Genomic DNA, 14,356 nt, shown 5'->3' on the forward strand with positions numbered 1-14,356 from the left:
CTAGGATCTAAAGTCAACTGGTGACAAGCGACCTCAGGGTCGATACCGGGCATCTCTGCAGCGCTCCAGGCGAACAGTTCAACATTGTCCTTAAGGCAGGCGATCAACTGCTTTTTGACCAAGTCGGGGAGCCCAGTTCCAATCTTGATCCCTTTGAGGGGGTCTTCGCCCAAGGGCACAAGCTCGAAATCTCCGTCCGGAATTGGGCGGTAGATTTTCTTTTCAGCATCGGTGAGGTCCTTCTGCTTCTCTTCCTGATGCTCCTTTTTTGTGAGTCGAGCATCTATGTCGACGGAACCTCCAATAGTGTTTACCCCCGGATTTTTCTTTTCAGTTTTCTTAGGGGTAGCCACGGTGCTCAGATTTTTTGCCGCGGCCTCGAAGCATCTCCTCGCAGCAGCTATGTCGTCGTTGATGGTGGCGACCTGGCCGTCCGGTGTGTAGTATTTCAGCTTCAAGTGAATGGTGGACGACACAGCAAATAGCTCCGCTAAAGTAGTTCTGCCTATGATGCAGTTGTACAGCGAAGGACAGTCGACGACCATGAATTGTGTCCTCACGGATTTTATAGCCTTTTTCTCGCCGAAGGTGACGATGAGGTCCACATATCCCCAAGGCTTGGTAGTCGACCCGTTGAACCCCTGAAGGTCGGGTCCTACGTAAGGAACCAAGTTTTTCTCCGACAGCTGTAAAGTTTTGAAAAGCCCCGAGTACATTACGTCGCACGAGCTCCCCCTGATCTACGAGGATGCGGTGGACGTCGAAGTTCGCCATGCGAGCCCTTACCAACAGTGGTATCTAATAGTTTGGCGAGCCCCCAGGAACTTCTGATTTGTAGAAGGCCAGTGGGTCGGAGTCTCCCTCAGGTTTGGAAACGGTGATGGGAGTCACTGAGCAAACGTTTTCCAGCTCCTCGAACTTTCTTTTTACTGAGCCGAGGGTGATCTTGTTGAGCCCTCCCCCTGTTATCACTAGTGCTTTTGGGAAGTTTTCCCATGAGCCATTCAGGTGGGCGTTGAAATGCCTCATGAGCGCTCCCTCGTCCGACCCCAGGGATGGGAGTTGGATTTCAGGTGCCGAGATGGCAAGTGCCTGAAGGACGATGCCTCTATTTTCCTACTCGGGAACATCAATGGCCATTGCGACCTCTTGAGGTTCCCGCCGTTGTTGCTGTTGTTGTTGTTGTCCTTGTTCGTCGTTCTGAACGTACCTTCGGGCATAGCCCTTTTGTATCAGAATCTCGATGGCGTCTTTTAGGTGGACACAGTCCTCAGTAACGTGTCCATGGCTTTTATGATAGCGACAAAATTTCGTCCTATCAGTATTTGCCTTCATGGGCTGCTGTCTTAGGAAGTGGATCCCAGCCTTTTTGAAGTCCGCAGCGGAGACTTCGGCGAAAATGCGATCTCTTGACGCATTTAGTGGAGTGTATGTTGTAAACTTTCCTCGAGGAGGTTTGGAATCCTTAATCCTTTCCTCCTTTCCCTTCTCGTTACCTCTTCGCGAGGTTCCAGCTTCATCTTTTTCGTGGTTCCTGGTTTTTTCTTGATTTTTAGGCCTCCTCAAATCTATGGCCTTCTGTTTCTCCTCGTAGGCGATGTACTTCTTTGCCTTTTCGAAGAATGCATCCAACGTCTTTGGCTCTTCGATCCCGACAGCTTTAGCAAAGTCGCTGTCCCGATGTAGTCCCCTGTCGAGGAGATACAGCTTCATGCTCTCCTCGACCTTTACTTCTACAGCTGCTTTGTTGAACCGCTCGAGGTAGGACCTTAGAGGTTCGTTTTCGCCTTGAATGATGGCCTCGAGGGTTGCTTCAGTTTTTGGATGACGCCTCGAGGAGGTGAAATGAGCTCGGAAGCGGGCGCATAGGTCCGACCAGGAGTCTACGGATCCTGGCGCCAAGCTCTTGTACCAAGCCATAACGCCTTTCCTCAGAGTCGTGGGAAAGAGCTTACACTTGATAGAGCCTCGTACATTTCTGTACTCGAGGAGAGCTTCCAGATTCTCGATGTGCTCGTCTGGGTCTGTCGAGCCATCGTATGTATCCATTGCCGGTGGTTTCTCAAGACCGACTGGCAAAGGGAGTTCCCGGATCCTTCGGGATAGGGGGCCTTGGTGGCCGTCCCTTCCCTCGGGGGATCAGTTCCTTTGGTGGCGAGGAGGAGGATTATCCCTACTAGGGGAATGCCTCCTCGGTGGGGTGGAGTTTCGAGATATTGCCTCGTTTCTCCTTGGGCTCGACCTTCTCTCGCTCCTATGGCCTTCTGTTTCTCCTCGTAGGCGATGTACTTCTTTGCCTTTTCGAAGAATGCATCCAACGTCTTTGGCTCTTCGATCCCGACAGCTTTAGCAAAGTCGCTGTCCCGATGTAGTCCCCTGTCGAGGAGATACAGCTTCATGCTCTCCTCGACCTTTACTTCTACAGCTGCTTTGTTGAACCGCTCGAGGTAGGACCTTAGAGGTTCGTTTTCGCCTTGAATGATGGCCTCGAGGGTTGCTTCAGTTTTTGGATGACGCCTCGAGGAGGTGAAATGAGCTCGGAAGCGGGCGCATAGGTCCGACCAGGAGTCTACGGATCCTGGCGCAAACTCTTGTACCAAGCCATAGCGCCTTTCCTCAGAGTCGTGGGAAAGAGCTTACACTTGATAGAGCCTCGTACATTTATGTACTCGAGGAGAGCTTCCAGATTCTCGATGTGCTCGTCTGGGTCTGTCGAGCCATCGTATGTATCCATTGCCGGTGGTTTCTCAAGACCGACTGGCAAAGGGAGTTCCCGGATCCTTCGGGATAGGGGGCCTTGGTGGTCGTCCCTTCCCTCGGGGGATCAGTTCCTTTGGTGGCGAGGAGGAGGATTATCCCTTCTAGGGGAATGCCTCCTCGGTGGGGTGGAGTTTCGAGATATTGCCTCGTTTCTCCTTGGGCTCGACCTTCTCTCGCTCCTATGGCGAGGTGGTGATCGCGACCTGGAGTAGGTTCTGCTCCTCACAGGTGTGGGTGAACGGCGAGCTGGGCGAGCTTGCGCCGTTACCCTTGATTCAGCAATTGCGTCGATGCGACGACTTTGTTGCTCGAGCCTTTGACTTTGCTGCTCGAATCGCTGGTTCTGCTGCAGGATAAGGTCTGACTGGCGATTGATTGCGTTCACCAGCGCAGCCATGATGTCCTGTACGGCAGCACCCGGGGGAACGACCATTGCCGGAGTCGCCTGTGGCGGGGTAGCCACAGGGATCTGCGGTTCTTCTGGATTGTAGGGCTCGTCATGCACGTTTTGCCCTTCTTGGCCATCTTCCGTTACGTAGGCGAACTGACCGTCCAACGGGTGGTACGACGCGTAGTCCATTGGTTGAGCGTTGTTCTCCGCCACGTGCTCCGGGATTTGATGGTTGTTAACGCCGGCCATTGGTCGTGAAGAAGGTGTTTTGAAGGAAGTTTTTTAGTTTTTGGTTTGGTTAAACAGGGAAACTATGTCCCCACAGACGGCGCCACTGATCGTGTTGACCAGAATGATGCGACTTCGCCGGCGTTTGCGGTGGTTAAGAGCGTTTGAGACCCCTGTTGAAGCGGAGGGGGGTTGTGTACCTGCAGGCACTCCGACGCTCAAGTCAGTTTTGTGTGTAAGGTTTTCTTGGCTAAAATAATGCGTCCCTTGCAAATGAAGTGGAGTCACATATATATAGCCCCCAGCGCTGGGCCAAGACCCTTGATGGCATTAATGGCCATTGTAACGACCCAAAATTTAGTATTCGTTATTTAATTATTTTATTACGCGAGGGCGTGATTTATAATTAAATTATTAAGCGGCAAATAATCATTTAGCGAGAACGTAAGTTAATGAGCGAAAAGTTATGTTGTTTGGGCCTTTGGGCGTGGGATAGGCATTGGGCCTAAGCCAAGTGGGCTTGGATCCATGAGAACAATGGGAGCTCTATAAGTAGCATAAGTTTGGGTGAATAGTCTCATAAGTTGCAATTCTTGAGAAAGAGCAAGAGGAGGAGCTCATGAGGGAGAGGGAGAGCTCGTGGGAGAGAAAGAGAAGAGCAAGCTTGTGGATTCGTCGAGCTAAGGTACGAGAGTTAGATTACATATTCGTGAGTGATTCGAAAGAGGGGAGGATGTCGATTCCTCCATTCCCAAACTCTTTCCACTCTATTTTCTTGTGGGTTTTGTGGGTGATTTTCTTAATGGAAATTGGATTCTTTTGATCCTAACATGTGTAGTGAACTCATGATAGATGAGGTAAACAACTTTGGGGAGTTGAAAGTGGGTATATGTAGATGTTTGATCAATGATTTGCATGTTTATGCAACTTTGCTTATTTTGCAAGAAATTGGCATGATTTTGATTGTTTGATGTATTTGGATGTTCGGAAGGGATGATTAATGTTCCTTGATACCATATATGCTTGAATTAGCTGTTTATAAGAATTTATAACATGTCTAGATGAATTTTTGAGTGGATTTCATGTTAAACCGCCTTAGAAACTCAAGAACAGATATTTCTGGTGTAGTTCGCTACGGATTCGCTTAGCGAATAAGTTCGCTACGGATTCGCTATCTGTTCGCCATGTACCTGTAACCCTCTGATGTAGTTCGCTACCTGTTCGCTGCAGCGAACGTGTTCGCTACGTGTTCGCTACGTGTTCGCTACGTGTTCGCTACGTGTTCGCTACGGGTTCGCTACGGGTTCGCTACGGATTCGCTTAGCGAACAGCACTGTGACAGCAGCTTTTTGATAATTGTTTTAAGTGCAATTAGGCACTTGTAACATGGTTTAAGGGTATACTTACATGTTTGTTGATACATGTTGATACTGTTAATGCTTATTGTTAATCGTTATATGATTGATAAACGTGTATGCAATAAGTTGTAGCTTAATGTGAGCAATGTTATGTTTTGGCATTAATTTGCAATGTTAAGTGAATGTGTTAGGATTGTGTTCCCGCATTCATAAAAGAGTAGCTTCGAGCTAGAGAAATATCATATTGATGATATGTGTAAACATACATGCATTCATGTATATATATGTTGAAATTGGAAACTTGGGTTCCAATAGTTTTAAATGGATTTTTGAGTCCATAAGGAAGCCGAGGATCGGATTAGATGAATCCATAAGATCTAGAGCTGCTATCCAGCAGGATATAAAACTGTTTAACTTATCCATGAGGGATATGAAGGTTTGGTAAGTTCCGAACAATCCGGCAAGATGTAAAACTGTTTAACTTATCCATGAGGGGTAAAAGGCAATTGGTACCACATGCATTAGTCGTGTCTAGGGATGGCATGACATAGAATGATTGACATTAGATGCATTAGGGTAAATGCACATGTATTTGATAATTGTTATGTGACAATATCTGATTGGATTGTAATGTGTTTTCAGTATGTGTTAAGCTTTGGTATTTACTAATTGTTTAATACTGTGATTGTTGCCATGACTTGGTATGTGAGCAGAGTCCGTCATGACTATAAAATGAACAAGTGTAGAGTCCGTCATGACTATAAAATGAACACTTTGGTAGTGTCCGAGAAGACGTGAAACTATATGATTGGTGTGTTTGTAAATGAATGATTAATTGGTAGTCGTATTTGACGATGTATGTGCGTGAGTTAGAAGTGCATGATAGCGTGTGAAGTGTGTAGTATACTACTCACACTTATATTTATGTTTATGTTTTCTAACTCTCTGCTTTGTGTTAATTGCTGGACCTTTGGGGGTCCAGGTTGACAGGTTATGTGTTAGCCTCGTCCGAGTGCAATGGTGAAGCTCTGCTCTGATTGAGACACGGGAAAAAAGGGGTTTTTATATGTATATGCATGTAGTCCTCTTAGTATACTCTGTTGGTCTTAAGCTTTCATTTGAAAAGTATCCGTTTTGTATAACTAATAACGCATCGTTCGATGCGAGGTTTTGTTTTTAGTTCATTCGAATATTTTACTAGATAAATGTATTAGTATTATCTTTGAATGAAGTTTGTGATATTCAAACCAGCGCTTTGTAAATCAGATTTTCAATTTTTCCGCTGCGTATTTTCGAAAAAGATTTTATAAAGTCAGAATTAATTAAATAACGGGTTTGGGTGTTACAAAGTGGTATCAGAGCAGTTGTCTTCGGACTGTGAGGTTATGTGTCAATCAGAGCCGGTCTGTGCAGTCAGATCGAGTGAGCGTGTGTGCCAGTTGTGTCTGTCTTTTCTTGTTGTGTGTACTTGATGCGATTGATACTTATCATTGTTATAAGATATCAAGTCAAGTAGTGGTTGAGTATTTTTATGCTTAAAGTTTTGAAAATTTGTGTGGTTTGAACTTTTGGTTTGTAGATGCTTATTGCTAATAGTTGATGATCCAGCATGATGTAAAACTGCATGTGATGAAGATTTTGTTGAAAACATAAGATTATTTTCTTTTGAGTAAGTGAAAATGAATTTTTCACTAGAGTGAGAAAGGAGTAGGATGTAAGTAGATCCTAATATGTGCTGTTATATGTTTGTTTATAACATGTGCTAGATGATTACTAGGCATTTGAATTACTATGCGTTTTATGAGTAAAAACATGAAGATCTCATAATTCTATGTCGTGATTGTTGATGCATGATTCTAATTGTGCTTTCAAGTTTATAATGATGTTATATGCTTGAAGTTTTGGATTTTGTGGATTAGTGAGTCGAGAAAACGAGAGTTTAGTGAGCGTAAGTTCAAAACCGTAGCAGAGCACCCAGATTTTTGGATGTGCTCGCTAGGCGAAGAATGAACCTCGCTGAGTCTCGCTAAGTCTTGCTAAGTCCTGTGAATGTTTTGACTTGTCTCGCCGGGAGCTCGCTAGCGTTTGCTAAGCGAGGGAGCTAGACAAGAATTTTATTTTGTTGATGTCTTGTCCTAAGTTGATTAGATGTGAAATTCTTGTCTTCTTGTGTTTGCTAGGACTAGAATGAATGTGAATATGAATTATTGCTATGCAATGTTCATTTTTCTTGTGTTGTTTTGATTTCCTAACTTTGAGAAGTATAGGTTACTTGAATGCTTGCATGAATTTGTGTTAGTGTTTAGGTATCGTGGGTTAGGTTTTGTCCCTTGTATGCGACATGCGTGTAAACGATGTCGATACTAGTTTCTTCTTAGGAAGAGTATGTTTAGAGACGATAGAACCGTTAGGTGTGAGCACCGGATGTTCTAGTGGAAGTATAAAGGTGGGTTTGAGATAAGTGGGGGAGAAGATTTTGTCTCTCCAAGATGTTTCGAACGCGAGAAGTAAGGACGAATAGAGATGTTCTTGAAGTGGATTGTTTAAGATTGAGTAGCATTGTTCGAAGTGGAGTTCTTATTTGGAGAATACTTTGGAGGAAGTATCAGATGATCATTTCGGAGTGAGTCGGAATGAAGTTGTTTAGCCGTAGGGAGAATGTGGCCATTGGGGAACGATGGAGCAGATTGAATGTTAAGTGAAAACCGTTGCTGGGAAACGGAGAAGACGTGTACGTCGAGGGTAAGAAAACCTAGTGATGATCATACGACGAGTATGCGAATGGTGGGAATACCTATAGAGTTTTATCGGTGTGAGCTAAACTTGTTAATTATTAGCAAGTGAACCTTTAAGGAAAGTAAACATCTTGAATAGTTCGAAGAGACTAGTCAAGATTGGAATAAAGATTTTGTGTGGATGGACTTTAGGATGTTATGACTTTAAGATAGTCACGAGATGCGAATAAGAACTGATCGAATGGAGAAAATTATGCTTGTCACAGTGAAGAACGATAAGGAACGTGACTAGTTGGATTGTGTGCGACAAATAAGGACGTTGTTGGAATCAACAAGACGGAGATCGTGGTTGTTTGGAAATCAACTTTTGGATAGTCACCGAGATTGAATATGGAATTACTAAGCGATCGAGAAGAGCCTAGGAAGGATTTATAGCGGTTGAGTGTGTTGGAATCGAGTAGTCATTTCTTGGAAAGATTGAGAAGCTTAGAATATGGATGTTAAATTTAGAGAACCATTAGTGTTGTATAACCAAGGAAAAGAAGTGAGTACTCATAGTAGATGAGAATGGAATTAAGAGATACCATAGTAGAGAATGGTATGAGTAGTAGAGTTATTTCAAGATGGAAGTGGGGTGACAATTTGATGGATTTTGTAAGAGCTTGTCGAGAAAGAAATAATTTCATTTGGATAATGATCGGACGATTAGTGTCGGAGCTGGATGAAACCTTAGGAGGTTGAGATGGAACTGAGGGCGAAGTATCATTTTTGGATGTTTGGAAATAAGAAAGTTAGCCTTTGGAAACGTGTCAAGCACGAGTATTAGAGAGACGTAAGAAAGTGACTTATGTCAAGTAAGAATCTGCGGAAAGGACTATCTCACACATAAGTGATTGTTGTGTTTGGAAAATGTGTGTTGAGAATTTGGAAGTGATGCTTGAAGTAAGTATCAGAGATGTTTTGTAGCAATTGGAAAATTATTTATGGAATGGAAAAAGTCGTTGGAGACTAAGTGATGTTGGGAACATCGTATATGTTGGAGTAGTATAGTAATACCATGTGGGAAGGAAATAAATGATTATGGATATTTTCGTCGTGAACGGTGGGATGATAGTGAGTCGACGAGTGACTTAAGGTAATATTTTGGATAAGAATATTTCGACGGGAAATGATATCGGGAAGGTCGTGTTAAGGAAGTCAGAAATTGGATAAGGGATTATTTGGAAAATAAAACAGTTATGATGGGGTTCGACGCAACGATTTGGGAGTTGCGAAGGAAAAGAATTTGACGGTTGGAGATAATATATTTTTGGAATGTGTTAAGAACTTTGAGAAGTTGGACAACAAATGAGCGTAGAGGTTGTGCTACCGAATGAATAGTTGGAGTAAGATTCGGCACAGTGAAACGATTTAAGAAAATGTTGAGAACCTATGGAACTTAGGGAGTTGCGGAGTATGCAACAGAGGTGTCTTTTCGGAGTGCATTAGACGGAGTAGAATTTGTTTTTGGGGCGGTGCTGTGAGTACCGAAAGATGGCAAGAGAAAGTTTTGAGTAGTTTGATGAGAATGGTTTATGCCATCATCACGATTGTTGACTATCTATCGACAAATCAAGGGATTAGCTGTCCTTGATCTATTGTTGATAAGTAGACGAGATTGTGTCGATTGGGATTGACTGATTTTGTCAAACTTGGTTTGGTTTGGAGTTTGTATGTTGTGTTGGTGTGAATCCGGAAGAAGTGTTATTTTGACCGGAGATGGTATAAAGGAATACCGAGGGAAGTAAAATGATTCGGAAAAGTGACGTATAGGATTGCTTTGCCGCCATCATGGGCGAATTTGCATGAAGTGTTTTGTATGTTTCGGTTAAGGTATTATGACTGGAAAACCCGTTGGTTAGAATGCAAGTTGGAAATTAGAAAGTCGGATGAGGGAGTTTATCCGGAGTTGTGTTTTGGTCGGGTAATTTTCGAGGGCGAAAATCTTTTAAGGGGGGTAGAGTTGTAACGACCCAAAATTTAGTATTCGTTATTTAATTATTTTATTACGCGAGGGCGTGATTTATAATTAAATTATTAAGCGGCAAATAATCATTTAGCGAGAACGTAAGTTAATGAGCGAAAAGTTATGTTGTTTGGGCCTTTGGGCGTGGGATAGGCATTGGGCCTAAGCCAAGTGGGCTTGGATCCATGAGAACAATGGGAGCTCTATAAGTAGCATAAGTTTGGGTGAATAGTCTCATAAGTTGCAATTCTTGAGAAAGAGCAAGAGGAGGAGCTCATGAGGGAGAGGGAGAGCTCGTGGGAGAGAAAGAGAAGAGCAAGCTTGTGGATTCGTCGAGCTAAGGTACGAGAGTTAGATTACATATTCGTGAGTGATTCGAAAGAGGGGAGGATGTCGATTCCTCCATTCCCAAACTCTTTCCACTCTATTTTCTTGTGGGTTTTGTGGGTGATTTTCTTAATGGAAATTGGATTCTTTTGATCCTAACATGTGTAGTGAACTCATGATAGATGAGGTAAACAACTTTGGGGAGTTGAAAGTGGGTATATGTAGATGTTTGATCAATGATTTGCATGTTTATGCAACTTTGCTTATTTTGCAAGAAATTGGCATGATTTTGATTGTTTGATGTATTTGGATGTTCGGAAGGGATGATTAATGTTCCTTGATACCATATATGCTTGAATTAGCTGTTTATAAGAATTTATAACATGTCTAGATGAATTTTTGAGTGGATTTCATGTTAAACCGCCTTAGAAACTCAAGAACAGATATTTCTGGTGTAGTTCGCTACGGATTCGCTTAGCGAATAAGTTCGCTACGGATTCGCTATCTGTTCGCCATGTACCTGTAACCCTCTGATGTAGTTCGCTACCTGTTCGCTGCAGCGAACGTGTTCGCTACGTGTTCGCTACGTGTTCGCTACGTGTTCGCTACGTGTTCGCTACGTGTTCGCTACGGGTTCGCTACGGGTTCGCTACGGATTCGCTTAGCGAACAGCACTGTGACAGCAGCTTTTTGATAATTGTTTTAAGTGCAATTAGGCACTTGTAACATGGTTTAAGGGTATACTTACATGTTTGTTGATACATGTTGATACTGTTAATGCTTATTGTTAATCGTTATATGATTGATAAACGTGTATGCAATAAGTTGTAGCTTAATGTGAGCAATGTTATGTTTTGGCATTAATTTGCAATGTTAAGTGAATGTGTTAGGATTGTGTTCCCGCATTCATAAAAGAGTAGCTTCGAGCTAGAGAAATATCATATTGATGATATGTGTAAACATACATGCATTCATGTATATATATGTTGAAATTGGAAACTTGGGTTCCAATAGTTTTAAATGGATTTTTGAGTCCATAAGGAAGCCGAGGATCGGATTAGATGAATCCATAAGATCTAGAGCTGCTATCCAGCAGGATATAAAACTGTTTAACTTATCCATGAGGGATATGAAGGTTTGGTAAGTTCCGAACAATCCGGCAAGATGTAAAACTGTTTAACTTATCCATGAGGGGTAAAAGGCAATTGGTACCACATGCATTAGTCGTGTCTAGGGATGGCATGACATAGAATGATTGACATTAGATGCATTAGGGTAAATGCACATGTATTTGATAATTGTTATGTGACAATATCTGATTGGATTGTAATGTGTTTTCAGTATGTGTTAAGCTTTGGTATTTACTAATTGTTTAATACTGTGATTGTTGCCATGACTTGGTATGTGAGCAGAGTCCGTCATGACTATAAAATGAACAAGTGTAGAGTCCGTCATGACTATAAAATGAACACTTTGGTAGTGTCCGAGAAGACGTGAAACTATATGATTGGTGTGTTTGTAAATGAATGATTAATTGGTAGTCGTATTTGACGATGTATGTGCGTGAGTTAGAAGTGCATGATAGCGTGTGAAGTGTGTAGTATACTACTCACACTTATATTTATGTTTATGTTTTCTAACTCTCTGCTTTGTGTTAATTGCTGGACCTTTGGGGGTCCAGGTTGACAGGTTATGTGTTAGCCTCGTCCGAGTGCAATGGTGAAGCTCTGCTCTGATTGAGACACGGGAAAAAAGGGGTTTTTATATGTATATGCATGTAGTCCTCTTAGTATACTCTGTTGGTCTTAAGCTTTCATTTGAAAAGTATCCGTTTTGTATAACTAATAACGCATCGTTCGATGCGAGGTTTTGTTTTTAGTTCATTCGAATATTTTACTAGATAAATGTATTAGTATTATCTTTGAATGAAGTTTGTGATATTCAAACCAGCGCTTTGTAAATCAGATTTTCAATTTTTCCGCTGCGTATTTTCGAAAAAGATTTTATAAAGTCAGAATTAATTAAATAACGGGTTTGGGTGTTACAGCCATCAAGTGGCTGCCGGAAAACGGCTTGGAGGCCTTGATGAGCAGTAAATGCTCATCATTCCGGTTTACGGCCGTTACAATACGTAAGAGTAGCAGACCGTTGGAGTCTTGCTCGGATCGTGTATGTTCGACACCTTCTGATGCTCGAGCTCGATGCTCGGCCTAGAACATATACCTTTATCAACTAGCTTGTCATGCACTAGTCTCCAAGAAAAGCTTAAGTATATATACAATTATTTGTGCTATTAAAAAAAAAAATTATGTCCCCATGAGGGTGCAACTTAGAGGGCTAGAACAACCAAATGTTTTACAGCAGTAATGGCTTTCTAAATTACAATTGCTTGATTTTGATTCTTCAAGTTTTGCTTTATTTATTTATTTTTTATATTAACGCTCCAGTTTCACAATTTACCCCATTTTTGTCCACCCTAAATTTCAATTGTTCTATTTTGGTCCACCCTAGTTTATCTAACATTTTTTTAAAAAAATTAAAATGAAAAAATTGTTATTAAATAATTGTTAAATTATATAAATTGTATTAAAATTTTGTAAAATAAAATTAAACTTTTGTATGAAAAATTTCTCTAATTTAATAAATATGACCGCAAAAAATAATTTAATATTTTAAAAGATACAAATGGTTTGACGTAAATGCAAAGATAAATTTTTTTTAAGGGAAAACATTAGGAGAAATAAAATTTGCTGAAATATTTTATAGAAACTAAAATTTTAAATAGTGAAATTATAGATAGAAAAAATAGAGAATAAGTAAAGAAATTATAGAGAGAAGAGAGAGAGGAATGAGTATAGAGAGAAAAAAGAAATAAAGAAATGAAATGAAATATGAAGGAAAATCGAAGGAGATATATGGAGTAGGGGAAAATCAGAGGAAATATTGTAGAGAAATTGTTGTTTGAAGTTTTTTTCAAAAAAAAAATATAGCTAAAACATTATCAGAGAATTTGTGGCGATTTTTTTAACATTGCGGCGGCTTTTCCAAATTTAGCGGCAATTTTGAAACTGCTGCAAAATTCTCTTTTTGAATTTGTTCCCGCCTATTATTTGCTGTGATTTTTTAAAATTTAGCGGCGGATTTTTTCATATTTCAAAAAAAAATTGCCGCCTAAAATTTAAGGCAGCCTTGAAACTGCCGCAAATTCCTTTGTTTAAATTTTAGGGTCGGTTAAAAATCACCGCTAAATTCACTAAAGTTGCCACAATTTTTTTTTATTTTTTTTGGATTCTGTTTCAACGAATTTTTCTGCAGCAAAAGACCAAAAGCCGCCGAAAATATTTCTGTTGGCTCAAGGTTGCCGGTAAATTTGGCCGATAGTATTGAAAAATCTTGTATATGGTGTGTTTGGTTGTGAAGAGAATGTGCGAAGAGACAAAGAAGTGAGAGAGATTTTGAGAAGAGCTAAAAATGAGAGATATAGAGTAAATTTGATGCATCGATTGGTATGAGAGAGAAAAGTGAGAAAAAGAAGAGAAAGAGATGTGTTTAATTTATAAAAGGGTAAAACTACCACTTATATGCATTTTTATATTAATTATAAAATTTTCAATATATTTTAATTCAACTTTTATCAAACTTGGTTCAAAAAAAAAAAAAACTTTTAACAAACTTAGTTTATTTAATATATTATTTATTAATAAAAAAATTATCACAACCCCATTTTCCCAAAGCATATGCAACCACAAATGAACAACATGTAACTTTGTTGGTTTTGTCTTAAAAAACCATTAAACACTGTTATAAACAACATGTAACCTCATGTTTAATGGCATAAGAGTCATTTTGGCAGTGTTTTGCTCGGTGTTTTCAATTTCTTCGCAGAGAGAAAATAAAAAGGTGTAGAATTCACCACTTATTATTCTCACCTCGTAAACACCTAAACCCATTATTATTTAGATAAAATTCTACCTTTAGAAAATCTTTTCAAAATACGTAACGGAAATTTGAATTGATATTATACAACATTGGCTTAAGGTATTACATTCTTCTTTATAAAAATAATTTAAGAGAATGAAAAAATTAGAGGAGTGAAAATGAAGAGTATAAAAATAAGAGAAAAATAGTGTGAAAATGAAAAAATTAGAGGAGTGTAAAGTTAAAAATAAGAATATAAATTTGTGGTGAGTGTGAATAATACCTAGTATCGGGGGCTTAAAAATAATAATACTAATATTAAAGGATAAATATTTTTTTGGCGGGGACTTGGGCCTCCAATTGATATAACCTGCATCCGCTAATGGCCCAAAGGTCCAGCATGTAACATCCTTAATTTTCCCCTGATTTTTCTTTATAAAATCAATAATTAATTTATTCCAAAAAGAGTGTTAAATGTTAAACTGAACCAATCACTAAATAATTAATAATTACGCAGCGGTGTTAAAAATAAACAACTTAATTAAATTTGAAAAGTTTGAAGTTAACGTCTCAAAAGGTGAATTTTGGTACCAACAATCTATATTTTTACTCTAAAAATTGTGAATTTTGGCCA

The 14,356-nt window shown here is 40.2% G+C and overlaps 1 protein-coding gene across 1 annotated transcript; it reads right to left on the reverse strand.

The window, feature by feature from the left end:
* Nucleotides 1-1,116: 1,116 nt before the first annotated feature.
* On the reverse strand, nt 1,117-1,713 carry LOC123904740. Its single transcript, XM_045954367.1, has 2 exons — nt 1,442-1,713; nt 1,117-1,288 (listed from the first exon to the last, which is right to left on the reverse strand). Exons 1-2 carry the CDS (start codon nt 1,711-1,713, stop codon nt 1,117-1,119), a joined length of 444 nt encoding a protein of 147 aa, XP_045810323.1.
* Nucleotides 1,714-14,356: the final 12,643 nt, after the last annotated feature.

Source organism: Trifolium pratense, linkage group LG2 (genome assembly GCF_020283565.1).
Source record: "Trifolium pratense cultivar HEN17-A07 linkage group LG2, ARS_RC_1.1, whole genome shotgun sequence".
In the NCBI taxonomy this organism is placed as follows: domain Eukaryota; kingdom Viridiplantae; phylum Streptophyta; class Magnoliopsida; order Fabales; family Fabaceae; genus Trifolium; species Trifolium pratense.